Source organism: Xenopus laevis, chromosome 8L, assembly GCF_017654675.1.
Source record: "Xenopus laevis strain J_2021 chromosome 8L, Xenopus_laevis_v10.1, whole genome shotgun sequence".
In the NCBI taxonomy this organism is placed as follows: Eukaryota; Metazoa; Chordata; class Amphibia; order Anura; family Pipidae; genus Xenopus; species Xenopus laevis.
Window position 1 is genome coordinate 99,092,330 of NC_054385.1, and position 14,492 is coordinate 99,106,821.

At 41.1% G+C, this 14,492-nt stretch overlaps 1 protein-coding gene across 1 annotated transcript; it reads left to right on the top strand.

Annotated features, from left to right (window-relative positions):
- Positions 1–121: 121 nt before the first annotated feature.
- Positions 122–13,290, top strand: synj2bp.L (synaptojanin 2 binding protein L homeolog). The gene is made up of 4 exons (NM_001091787.1): positions 122–179; positions 5,539–5,675; positions 7,129–7,224; positions 13,144–13,290. The coding sequence occupies exons 1-4, from the start codon at positions 122–124 to the stop codon at positions 13,288–13,290; spliced, it is 438 nt and encodes a 145-aa protein (NP_001085256.1).
- Positions 13,291–14,492: the final 1,202 nt, after the last annotated feature.

Consider the following 14,492-nt stretch of genomic DNA (forward strand, 5'->3'; position numbering starts at 1 on the left):
GGATGCAGCGGGAGTGCGCTGTCCCACGTGGGTCTGGCTGAGCGCAGAAACTGAAAGTTCCCCGGCTGCGTCTCACCTTCAGCCCTTGGCTTGATCCTGCAGCAGGGGGGACAGGTCTAAGATGAGTGCGGGAGCGCGGGCGGCCGTGGAGGAGATCGCTCTTACTCGAGGGCCCTCAGGTACAGAGGGGAGGTTATTACTGGGGGGCGGAGGGAAGTTCCCCCTCGCTTGAGTCACTTGTTCGGAATGGGAAGCAGTTTCACTGGACAGATGTGTCATGGGAGCCTCGGGCCTCTGCTTCCCAATAGCTTCCTGCACTGATTTGTGTGTGTGTGTATTGGCAGCGCTTTACGGCACGTGGCACTGCTGTGTATAGGGAACTATATACTGTATTTACACTCTCAATTCAATACATTCTTCTCTCTATTGGCCTGTTAACTGCCATTTCATTACAGATGTCATTGGTGTAACAAGTCTCACTGAAACTGGTCAAAAATCTCCTTGGTGACTTCTAATAGGCTTAAAATTGACACTCGTGGCTACATCATTCTCTATTTATATTTTGGAGGGGGTGGAAATGATTTGTGGTTACTTTGGCTCCACAATCCCAGGGAGCAATTGCATTCCAGATCCTTTCATCCCACTTGTGTTCTGTAATTCTCATCAATTATTGTTTGTTACAAATTAATGTAAAAGCTTTGAGTAAATGTTTGACAGTATTACAAATGATGATGTAGAATTATAAGATTGGAAGATGAAAGGTCATTTTCTGCTAGTACAGCTAAGGGACCTATTATCCAGAATGCTCGGGATCTGGGTCTTTCTGTAATTTGGTTCTTCAAACCTTAAAGGGGTTGTCCGCCTTCCAAGCACTTTTTCCAGTTCAGTTGTTTTCTGATTGTTCCCCAGAAATAAAGACTGTTTTTCAAATACTTTCCATTATATATATATATGTATATATTTTTTTTTTTTTACTTTTTACTAAGTTTAAAGTTGAATGTTTGAGTCTGGCAGCTCAGTAATTCAGGCGCAGACTCTAAACTGTTACAATTTTGCAATATTGAGTAGATACATTTCTCAGCAGCATCTCTGGAGTTTTAGGGTAAGGTCACACTGAGCGTTTAGGTGAGATTTAGTCGCTTGGCGACTAATCGCCTCGTCTTTGCGGCGACCAATCTCCCCGAACGCCTTCCCTCACTCTGTGCTGGCTAAATCGCATGCGGCGATTCGTTTTCCGAAGTCACACGAAGTTTCCTTGTGAGGCGACTTCGGAAATCATAGCGCTGCAAGTGCCATTGCACTGGCGTTTTCTCGTTATGTCAGGGGGAACGCAGTTCAGGGAGATTGTCACCCCGCAGAAGAGCCGATTAGTCGCCAGGCAACTAAATCTCCCCAAATCTGCCCGTGTGCCCCTGCCCTAAAGCAACTGGGAGGTAAAAAAAAGACACTTTTATTAGAAAAACAGTGACACATAGAAAATAGAAAGTAATTTGAAAAAGTCGTTATTTCTGGTGATCTATCTGAAAACAACTAGTTGTTTGAAGGGAGATCCTGGCCCCTCCACCACCTGAGGCAGCTTGCTGCTTGCCTCCCCCTTTTTTGTGCCTGAGGGGGTTCTTTCACACAATTGCGCTCTCCGTGATAGAAGAGCCGAATTTCCAGTTTGAAAACTGGAAATTCGGCTCTTAAAGTTACAGGAGCTGCATTTCTGCTGCCCCTGCTAACTAGTGGGGCGCAGTGCCTGAGGCGAGTTTGTCAACTTGCCTCATTGAAGCAGTGCCCCTGTATAGTATCTGTTATCCAGAATGCTTGGTACCTGGGGATTTCTGGATAAGGGATCTTTCTGTAGCTTGGATCACTATACCATAGGTTGCTAAAAATAATTAAACATGAAATAAACCCAATAGGATTGTTTTACCACCAAATATGTGTGTGTAATATATAAAAGAAAGATCCAGGAATAGTGGAAACTGAAGTGCACTTTTGGTTTACACTGAATCCTAACACCTAGTTTCTTCGGTGCGATTGAGGGCGAAGGAGAAGATGTTTAATCACGTATGATCTCCTCCTTTTCTGTAAGCCAAAGACAGTGCAGCAGTTAGGAAAAGGAAGCGGCTAATTATAGAGCCTTCTATCTCTCTAGTCTAACCCTGCTCATTCCAAGGGGAAGTAGGGGAATTTAAGAAGGGTAACTGCAATCAATAGCACTTGATAACCTAAACCGTTTTCATATAAGAAAAGACAGACAGCATTTTCAATACAAACCCTATTTATTTGACATGTTCTAACAGCATTGAGGTATATATAGCGCCTTTGAATAGCTGCCAAGTAGGGTAACAGGAATCTAGCCTGCCCTTTAGATAATTGTTTAATTGGTAGTATTGCCACATAGAGTGCTATAAAAGAAACCTGAACTCTTATTTGTTACTCACATGGTTTGATACAGATACTGTTCTGCTGACTTGGTATTTAATGGGGTCTGCAAGACTCTGGGACCCGACTGTTGCCTTTGTACAAAGGAAAGCTTTTACTGTAAATGGCCCAACCTTAATCAGTATGTGTGCTTCTCAGCTGGTTTACAGCAGAATTAGGATTTTGTAGGACTTTCTTTGTGCCTTATTAGTGAAAGCTATAATGCTCACTAATGGCCTCCTGTTTCCCATGAGACATACAAGAATGTTAACTTCCTGTCCTTCCAATAAGCCCCTGCAAGGAATATATTAAAGCTATTTGTAACATGTAGCTTACTACAGAGTGTAAAAACTATGACCCCTGTAGCCAGAGACTTGATTACCAGGTTGCCCAGATTTTGCTTTTGTGGGGCTTTCTCTATGCGTAGTTCAGACCCTGAGAGTCAACTGATAATAACTGATGTGTGACAGAGAATATACATCAAGTTACAAGTGTCTCCCACTTACTCACTACATAAGTGTAAAGAGCTCAGTGAGTTACTGGATTTGCACAGCCCACCCAGATAATCCCACAATGTGATTTACAACAGAGCTGCATGATTATAAATGCCATTAAACACACACACACACACACACACACAAGGATGTGTTGGCTGCTGCTGTTTTAACCTCAGTATAAAAATTGATGCAATGCCCCTTGTGCCTTTAGCCATTGGTGGGATTCCACAAAAGTGATGGCAAACTTATTCTCCTCTTTAATCAGCACTTACACAGCATGCCTGCTCCCCTGTCCCGTCATGAATGAAAAACATATAGCTTTGGTAGGCTCTATTAAATGGAATGAATGAACTTTTTCTACTCAGATCAGTGCAATGGCAAGTAAATATTACAATGAATGGACAGATCATGGTATAGTGCTTGTCATTTAGGTATTCCGAGTACAATGCTATGCTTCTGTAGTTATTGTGCCACGGCTTTATAAATATCCATCTGAGTGCTGTATACACAATAATAAAGCAGAATGGCAAGCCTCAGTGCTACACCTCATAAAGCAAACACAATGAAATCACTCCTGCCTGGGAAAGTCCTTACTGTACTTGTGCCTGCCGGCTGCTCTCACACAAGGAAAGAGGCATGCAATATTTAGCTTAATTGGGGTACTCACTGGGGGGAATACCTTCATAATAAGCCCTTTGGCAAATATCCTCTGTTGTTTCTTGTGCTTTATCATTCTGAGCTTGTAATGCTTTCTTAGAAAAAGAGATTCAAAGAGGACCAATATGAAAGAGGATAGAGATATGGAAAAGGAAGTGGAGTAAGACTGCCCAGCAGGTCCGGACTGAGAATTAAAATAGGCCCTGACATTTCAGGTACACAGAGGTCCAATCAGCCCACACAGATGCCCAAACAGCCCACTAAATACTGACTTTCTATGGCACCTTACAGCAGCAGCCTCTGGCATTTGGCAGAACCCACAGATTGCCAGTCCGGGCCTGCTGCCCAGGGTAAAGAAATGGAGAGGGAAGGACAGCAGGCCTACCCAGAGGAAAAGGGATGGAAGGGGGAGGAGAGAGGCTGCCCAGGGTAAAGAAATTGAAGGGAAAGGAGAGAAAGACTGCCCAGGGTAAAGAAATGGAGAGGGAAGATGAGCAGCCCTGCCTAGGGTAAAGGGATGGCAGAGAGAAAGACTGCCCAGGGTAAAGAGTTGGAGAGGGAAGGAGAGCAAGATTATCCTGGGTAAAGAAATCGAAGGGGAAGGAATGCAAGCCTGCCCAGGGTATAGAGAGGGAGAGGGAAGAAGAGCAAGCCTGGCCAGAGTAAAGTGATGGAAAGGAGAACAAGCCTTCTCAGGGTAAAGAGATGGAACGGGGAGGAGAGAAATATTTTTCAGGGTAAAGAGATGGTGCGAGATAAAATTTGCTCAGAGTAAAGAGATGGAAGAGGAAGGTGAGAAAGCCTTCCCAGGGTAAAGAGGTGGAGAGGTAGTGAGAGCAAGCCTGCCCAGGGTAAAGAGGTGGAGAGGGAAGGAGAGCAAGCCTGTCCAGGGTAAAGAGACGGAAAGGGAAGGGAAGCCGTCCTGCCTAGGGTAAGTTGATCTTTGTCTGACGGGCATCTAAATTGTGCATTATTGTGTTTATACTTAGAATGCCCTCAGCATTGTACACAGCATGACTTTAAAGTACAAGAAATCTAAATTTGTGCAGCAACAGAAATGAAAGTCTTATGCTGAAATCTGTGAGATAGGAAAACCCCTGATGGATCTGTTACATTACCCATCCAAAAGGTACCTGTGCCTTCTATATGCCAAACTAAATGTGATGGCAGAATGGAATAGATAACTGAGCTTGTTGTTACAAAATACATTGCTTGTATTTAATTGTATAATAGTAGTCACTTGTGACTTTACAGATAGCAACATCAGAGCAGTGCCAATCCATTAATGAAACAATCCGCTTTTGTTATCTCGGCTCCTGTTTTATCTCTGCGGCGTTTTGTTTCCTGTTTAATATCCACCATTTTCAGAACTTGGACAAGAGCATGTCTGCCATACTTTACATATTGGGACAGAATAAATGGGATTGAAGGAAGAGTCTGTAAATCCCATCCTATTCCCAGTTACCTCCTGGTTGATGCCAAAAAAATAGAGGCCCCCTCTGTGTAACGTTACTATCATGCACCCGCATATCTGTTATAATTGCACTGGTTAAGCCAAGGTACATCTGTTTTGACATCATAGTTTCTCATGGAGCTTCATTTCTTTTAAGTCTACTCCCTGAGCCTATATACTGATAATGGAAATCATGGCATTTAATTCACTTATCTAAAGGAGAATTATATCTAAAAATATATTATAACCAGAATTGCTGTTTTAGAAAGCACCTTTTGCAGAGAGTCTAATCATTATGCCATTCCAGTGTGATATGTCAGTAACCTGGAAGCAGTGCTGCACGGATGGCTGGGAGAAGCTGGAAGCTCTCGGGAACCTTGGGCTTTATTCCATGGAAAGCTAAAGTCAGTAGGAAAATTCCTGTAGTAGTTATTGCTGCTTGGGTAGTTTCCTATGAGGTCACAAGCCAGAAGTTACAGTTAACTTTTTCAATGAACATTTTTTTCCTTTTTCCATTAGGTCTTGGCTTCAACATAATTGGCGGCACAGACCAGCAATATATAGCTCACGACAGTGGTATATATGTCAGCAGCATAAAAGAAAAGGGTGCTGCGGCAGCGGATGGACGGTTGCAAGAAGGAGATCAGATATTGGAGGTGAGAGCAATCTTCAAAGCCTATAATAAAACACAGTTGAATGTTTGTTGGTTTTTTTTGGGCCACCCACTCTAATTTTTAACTTGAGATGTCCAAAAGCTGTAAATGGTAGGAAAACCCAAAAAATACAATTTTGCCCAATGAAAGAAAATGTAAAATTAAATATATTTCGGTGGTTTTAAAGGTGTTTGTAAATGTAATTCAGTTTTAAAGTGGAATAACATTCAGTTACAGTGGAGCAGAAGTCAGCTGATAAGCAGAGCTGCCTTGGCTGGAGGTGAGTTGACATCTGCTACATTGTTTAAGGGTCGGGACACAGATTCGGGGAGATTAGTCGCCAGGTGACAAATCTCCTCCTCTTCGTCGTGGTGGCTAATCTCCCCGATCTGCCTTCCGCCGGCTAAAATGAAAATCGACTGGGGGCAGGCACTCGGAGCGCTCCGTTTTCCCGAATTCGCCCGTAATTGCCTCACGAGGAAACTTCGGGCGACTTCGGAAAACGAATCTCCCCGAGTGCCTGCCCCCAAATGATTTTCATTTTAGCCAGGGGAAGGCAGATCGGGTAGATTAGTCGCCGCGAAGAAGAGGAGATTTGTCGTCTGGCGACTAATCTCTCCAAATCTGCCCGTTTGCCCAGATCCTAAGGAGTCAGAACTAGATAAAAGAGAGAGATAAACGATACTGCTTTCAGTTGCACATATAGTTACAAATCACTTCAAAACCACTGGACATTGTAATGAATGCATATTGGAAGGTGGCTTACAATTGCATTTTGCTTTCATTAATATGTTATTTATATATGGGGGTTTATATCCCATTTAAGCTATAGCTCCTAATTAACCTGGTACTTCAAGAGCAACTGGAACTGGCTGGTCTTGATCTCACCAATGACTGGTGTGGCACTTGACTTGTCTATACACCATAGTGACTGTGTAGCTGGAGGTATTTGATAGCTGCTTGCCAAGGTTACAAAGCAATTGACTTTGACTTTACCAGGGCTCGTCAAAAGATAATTAACCCTTTAAAGTGAGTTTATGTCAAATTGATCTGAGTGTGTTTTTAAGCGTTTTTGCAATTTACATTTTGTTTTTAAAGATATTGAGAAAAATGTCCTGTTAATATGCCTTTTTTCAATAGCGCCATCTGCTGATCAGTTTCCAAACATAATCCAATCAAGTAACTTGCCAGAAGAAAGAAAGAGGACTGTTCTGATGTTGCTCTGTCTTAAAAAGACATCAGAAACCTCAGATAACTTTTCCACATCTTCCCTAAACAGAGAAACATCAAAACAGTTCTCTATCTTCTGCGAAGACCTTCTCTTTTAAACATTTAGAGATAAGTGTTGCAGTGTAGGTCATTTTTCCAGTAAAACCCATTCCCCCACTTTCATTTTAAACACACTGAGCCAATGAAGATCATTTAAGCATATGTATTTATTTTGTACTGTGTGCAGGTCAATGGTTTTAAGATGGAGGACCTGCTGCACAATGCTGCTGTGGATCTCTTCAGGAATGCTGGTGAAAATGTCTTATTGAAGGTTCGACACAAGGTTGGTAATGCCCCCTGCTGCATTTGCTCACACTCTTGTTTTTGTGCTACCATAATCCTTTGTAAATATAGCAGCCCTGCTGTTAGGGGAGTAACAAATTGGCTGTTCATGCCCATTATCAACATATCCCATCTTTTGTCTTTGTACATCTTTTGGATTCATGTTGATGAAGCATTCACTCAATCAACTCCTGTTTCTCTGAACTCTCAAGAGTTGCTTTCTAAAAACAGGGTCCCAGTCCAAAAAGGGTTAATGAACTCCTTCCCTTCCTGTGCTCTGGAAGAGTAGGGGTTGATAAGTCAAACACCATGCATGTCCCCAACAACGAAAGTAATTGTGGCCTCCATGTAACACAAGCCTTATCCTTGTAACGATAATAGAAACAATGGTGAGCCTGACCTTATTGGGCATCCTTGGCCTGTGCATGACTGTTCTAGCTCATGATGTTGACTAAAGAATCCAAGTTTTAACTCTAGGAGGCACATTTATCAAATGTCGAATTTAGAATTCATGTGAGTTTTAAAAAAACTCCCCTAAACTCCCATAAATTTGAATTTCATCTAAATGTATTAAACAATCACATTTTTTTATGGCTTGGATGAATGGAATTGACCTGAAAACTCGAATCTAATTCGATTCAAATTTTAAAAACTCGATTAGAAAAAAACTCGAATTTCAGGAAAGCTGCAAACAACTCAAAATTGATCCCTGGACCACTCCCATTGACTTAAACAGCAATTTGTCAGGTTTTAGGTGGCTAATAGTCGACTTTGAGTTCTTAAAGGGCCTTATGATAAATAAAATTGAATTACAATCATTTCAAAAACTCAAATCGAATTTGAAAAAACTCCCTAGTCGAATTTGACAGTTTTGACCATAAAAAAAAAAAAAATCGAAATTTTGAATTTTCAATTCGACCCTTGATAAATTTGCCCCTTGGTGTGATTACTGGGGGGGGGGGATAGGATTTTGTTGTTGAAAAGGAGATTGCATATTATTCTCCTCCAGTGCAAATAAAATCTTTATTTTGATAATAGCATCCCTGTTTGTGGTTGAGAATCTAACACTATGTTGTGTTAAAAAAAACAACTTTGGTATTACCAGGTCCCAGAATAGCTCCCAACTAATCTTTGATGCATTACTGTAGTCATGGAAACAGGTTTTATTCTGCATCGGAACGCCAAAGATAGTAGCGAACATCGCATGTGGGTTGGTGTAATATAAACCATTATTGGGTTTTTTTGCATTTATTTTAATGTTGTGAAGTTAGTTACTGGCAAGTCATGCCCTGTATGCCCCCCCCCCCCCTTGCGTTGGCTGAACCCTCTGTGCATCATTACAGGAAGCGAGCGGCTGCTCAAGTGGGATACTTTGCATTCCTACTAATTCCCTACCGGCGCTGTGCTAGCAAGATAGGCTGTTATTGTTGCTTCAGAGCCTGTTTGTGCCAGGTTTACTGAATTGAATGGATTCCAGATGGACTCATTGTGAGATCTGAGCTGGAGGCTATCCATTCTGCTGCCAAGAAAAAAAAAAAAAAAGTGAAATGTGTTCTTCTTTATACGTAGGTGTGTGTTTGCCTTTACTGATATCACTCTCATCATGTGGCTTATTCACATAGAAAAATACGAACCGGGAAAAGGCATGTTTATGATGAACATATTGACAGTGCCTCCTCCAGCCCATAAATCTGGTCTGCCAGATTTATGGGCCATATTGGTGCTGGTTGTGCTTTACTTTGTGGCACAGTCCCAGCTGCCAGTAGGGAGACTGCATATGTATCTGTCTGTGCCTTGCTTGATGGTTCTGATTTGATGCAGTGTAGCAGAAGCCAGCTGATTAAAGGAGAAGGGAGGTCATATTTACTTGTAGGGTGCCAAAAGTAAGGCACTTCCACTTCCTGTGCACCTATCAGCAGAAAACTGCACTGACCTGGGTTATTCCAATGAGCACCATGGAGCGATCCTCTTCCTGTTTCTTCTTTCTTCAAACTTCCCTGGGGCAGATACATGCGCAGCAGAATGAAATAGGCAGCTTTTTCGTTAAAGTTCGGCTTTTCGCTCTACTGCTCATGCGCAGAAGAAGCAGGAAGAGGATCGCTCCGTGGTGCTCTCTGGAAGAACCCCAGGCCCGTGCAGTTTTCTGCTGATAGGAGCACCGGCCCAAGGTGTCAGGTAAGTAAATGCGATAACTTGGGGGTGCCTAACTTTTGGCACCCCCATGTATAAACTGACTTTACTTCTCCTTTAAAGGGAACCAATACCCAACTTTTTGACATTAGCTCATTTAGTTGGGCTTATGTAACGTGATGGATTGTGGGACTTGAAATCTTTCTGCTTTCCATAGTGGACGGTGTACCAAATCTCTAGAAAGCAGAGGGACTTCAAGTTCCAAAATCCATGAGAGAGAGAGAGAGGAGAGAGAGAGAGAGATTTTCAAGACAACGTCCCCTTTAAATGTTTTATCCACGTAATTAGCAACTGCTATCCTGCACACTTGTTATTTGGTGGGTGGCAGAACGCTACTTACTCAACATTCTTTATAAAATCTGGATATTCAAGATGTAGCAGATTATGTCTGTAAAGTATTGAGATTTCAAATAAAAACCACGTCGGATTAGCAGTTAAGCTTTAGAAGTAGTTGCCGTCATCTGAAAGCTGGTTAGGTAGGTAAACTCCTCCACTTTCAGCAAATCTCGTTTTATGAGCTATAATTGCTAAGAGAATAATATATGTTTCTTTTATATCAAGTCATAATTTGTATAAAAACATACTGTTTAATTTTAAGGAGCATTCTTAAATTAGATTTACTGTTCATTCTAAAGAGAAGCTTTGCCGTGCGTGGGGAACTCTATGTAATTACTTTTTATCATAAAAACTGCAGTCTTCTTATGCAGAGCCATCAACTCAACTGGCATTTTATTGGGTGGGCTTTGGTTATGCTCCTGGGGTGTTGCCACCAATCCTCACTGAGATTGGCCAGATACTGTCTATATCAGTTGGGTTTTTTGGGTGGGTTTTACAGCCAGTTATAGAAGTTGGGAAACTGGGATATTACTGTAGGTGACCAGGTGAAAATAGGGCAACTCCTGACATGTCTGTTTATGATTTATGCATGGACCTGCAGATCTAGCAGCAGTCAAGGCAGGTTTTATCTGAAATACTCTTTAACATGTACAGGTATGGGATCTGTTATCCGGAAACCTGATTTCCGGAAAGCTACAAATGACATAAGCTATGTCTCCCATAGACTCCATTATAAGCAATTAATTGTAATTTTTAAAAATGATTAATCCTTACGGGGGGCAAAACAATCCTATTGCATTTATTTAATGTTTGTTATTTTTTGTAGACTTAAGGTATAGAGATCTAAATCACAGAAAGATCCATTATACATAAAACACTAGGTCCCATGCATGCTGGATAACCGGTCACATACCTGTATAATGATGTGCGGGTTGAGAAAAACTTGACCCACACCCGACTCAACCGAACCTGCTGCACCCACCTCCTCCGATGATGTCACAAAAGGGGAGGAGCGATTGCTAGAGTATAGAAAAGAATGCCGGAAGCAAAAAGCCGGCAGTCTAAGGTCGCAGGTGGAGAGAGCAGAATGAGCTCAAACCGAACCCACCTGCGGGTATTGTGCTGGCCCACCCATCATTACTGTATAACAATGCATAATATGCTGTGCTTTGTAGGATTGGCATGAGAGGGCATCAAAGCAAAGCAAACAGAAACACAGTATTTTAACAGTATACTAGTGACCCATTACTAAAATAAGGATGAAGGATTTTCGGAGGTGAAAGCAGGCCGCTGCCTTTTGTTTAAATTAACTTCTATAAAATGTGCTTAGTGGGGCCGGAACCTCTCTCAGTCTGCAATAGCACAGCGCTCATGATTCCATTCATCTTTAAAGGAGACCTAAACCCTAAAAATTAATAGGGCTAAAAATGCCATGTTTTATATACTGAACTTATTGCACCAGCCTAAAGTTTCAGCTTGTCAATAGCAGCAATGATCCAGGACTTCAAACTTGTCACAGGGGGTCACCATCTTGGACAGTGTCTGTGACACTCACATGCTCAGTGGGCTCTGAGCAGCTGTTGAAAAACACAGCTTAGGAGTCATTGCAAATTATTATATGTTATATTATATTATTATATGTTTTTTAAATTCAGGTATGGGACCTGTTATACAGAATGCTCGGGCCTGGGTTTTTCAGATCTTTCCATAATTTGGATCTTTATACCTTGCCTACTAGAAAATCATGTACACTTTAAATAAAGCCAATAGACTGGGTTTGCTTCCAATAAGGATTAACTACTGTATATCTGTCTGGATCAAGTACGGGTATGGGACCTGGGGTTTTCCAGATAATGGATCTTTCTGCAATTTGGATAGTCATACCTTAAATCTACTAGAAAATCATGTATACATTAAATAAATCCAATAGGTTGGTTCTGCATCCAATAAGGATTAATTATACCTTAGTTTGGATCAAGTACACACTACTGATTTATTATTACAGAGAAAAAGGAAATCATTTTTAAAAATTTGGATTATTTGGATAAAATGGAGTCTATGGGAGATGGCCTTTCCGTAATTTGGAGCTTTCTGGATTACGGGTTTCTGGATAACGGATCCCATAACTGTAGAAGCTACTGTTTTATTATTAGAGCGAAAAAGCAAATCATTTTTAAAAATTTGGGTTATTTTGGTAAAATTGAGAAGGTCTTTCTGTACTTCTGAGCTTTCTGGATAACAGGTTTCCAGATAACCAATCCCATAACTGTACTGCACTTTTTCAAACCACATTGATACCTATGGAGTGTGCATGCCTGTAGGGGGTCGTGTGCCCTGATCACGGACTATTCTGTATTGCAAGTGTGGAGCAAATCAGGGTTTCCCCAGCGGCATCTATCCTGCAGAGTGTGCTGATATTTATATACTGAATAAATTACCCCCTATTGCAAAATATAAGGATATTATAAGTCACCGAGGAGTTCGGCCTTGTGCTTTTATACAGGTCATGGAACTTTGAGGTTACTTCTAATATCCTCCTTATATTTTTCAGTAGGGGGTACTTTATTTATTATAATACACGAGTTTTAGTGAGTCATGTGACAAATGACATCACTACTCACCGTTTATAACTGATGACATCACTAGTCACTGTTATAAGGCTGTAAATAATTTTGATTGTTGTGTAATGGGAGGAAGATAAGAATAGAAGTTATAGAAAGAAGAAAGTAAAATGATACATTTTCAACTCAAATGTTTTTTTTTTTGGCCTGTCCGAGTAAGAAAAATGCCATATACAAGTCTTTCTTAAAGGAAAACTATCCCCCCCCAAACAATGTAGGTCTCTATAAAAAGATATTGCATAAAACAGCTCATATGTAAAATCCGTCTTCATGTAAATAAACCATTTTCATAATAATATACTTTTCTAGTAGTATGTGCCAGTGGGTAGTCATAAATAGAAAATTGCCATTTTAAAAAATAAGGGCCGCCCCCTGGGATCGTAGGATTCACTGTACTCACAAACATACCAACAAACCATACATGTTAGGTCACATGAGCCAATTAACAGACCGAGTTGGGTCTTTTGCTTCCACACTTCTTCCTGTTACAGTTAGAGTTGAAGTGTTTCTGGTCAGGTGATCTCTGAGGCAGCACAGAGACCATCACGAAATGGTGGCTCAAGGCAAGAGATGTAAAAGGGCAAGATTTACTTAAATATATATTCCAGTTTGGTAAGATTCTTTAATATGCCACTTAATATGATATGAACTATCTGTTGCTTAAGTGTTCATTTTGGGGGAATAGTTTTCCTTTAAATCTTTTCTCCATATCGTGTTGTAGCAGGACTGCAAAATCTGATTGTTATAAATATCTTCTTTTTCTGCCTTTTCAGGTCCTGAACCAGCAGAATGGACCCTCGGGTAACAGAAGTGAGAGAGACTCGGAAGACTCCTCTCTAGCGATGCTTGCCATCCCAGTGTTATTATCAGTGGCAGTTGTCGCCATTTTTGCATTTGTTAAATACCGCCAACGCATGTAAAAAACCCCCAATAAATCTGAAGGACCAGAAGCAGATATGTTAAATAGAAAAACGTGCTCATATATACATTTAAAGCAATATATATATGTATAGATATGATTATCAGTAGCTGGTCACATAGATCCCACGTTATGGTGTGTGTATCTACTGCCTGGATATTGATATCCTTTTGCTAGGGGAGATTTTAAGCCATAGGAGATTTCATGTACAATCATTGTGAGTGTATATTCCTGTAGCTTGGGGAGATGAGCAATAGGAGATGCCAGGTACAATCATAGTCAGATACTGTTCCGTCAGGTCTAATGCTACGGCTTTGCCTTACACCATCTCTGTACTAACCACACTCACTGCTTCTGCCCCACAGTAATGCATTTTAATGGTTTGTACACCCCATCTTTATTCCTAACATTTAACACTTAACATTTTTTTTTTTTATTCCAAATACTAGCCGAAACCACAAAATAACAAATGGTGATTTTGCCGTCTTGCAAGTCACATGGCAGGCACAGTAGGCTTGGGTATTGCATTTTGGTAAATGCCAGATGGTTTGGGAAGGGCTCATCAAGTGCATGATTCAGGTTGGTTCTTTTATATTTATCAGCCAGAGATTGTGTTTTTTTTAGTACATCCGTAACCTGACATGCCCACAAATGCCTTTAATGAATGTGCTTAATAACTGGTACCTTTCCAGTCTGGGGATGTTTATAGTGCCTTACGGATTGGACTTGGCCATTAGGTGGGCTTCAAGTTTTTTGTTGTTGTTTTAAGTATTTGTACGGTTTCAGCTCTTCAGATTGTGGAGGAGATGCTTTGAATACAGTTATAATGGTTAGAAATATTGGCATTCACTGCATGTTGATAATGATACATCCAGGATGGTGATGCTTAACGGCAATCTGGTAAAGAAATAACCATGTGCTTTAGTCTTGTGGTCCCTAGTGTTATAATGATATTGGCTTGGTGAGGATGCTGGGACATACAGCTAAGAGTTGTCACAAAGTAGTTGCATGTGAGCGTTAGCAACCTCTTGTTTCCCAGTGCTTGGTAAGTCACAACCTTTTAAAGGGGTTGTTCACATTTAGGGTAAGGGCACACGCTAAGATTTGGGGAGATTTAATCACCCGGCTACAAATCACCTCTTCTACGGCCGACTAATCTCCCGAAAAAGCCTTCCCGCCTGCTAGAATCTAATCGGCAGTGGG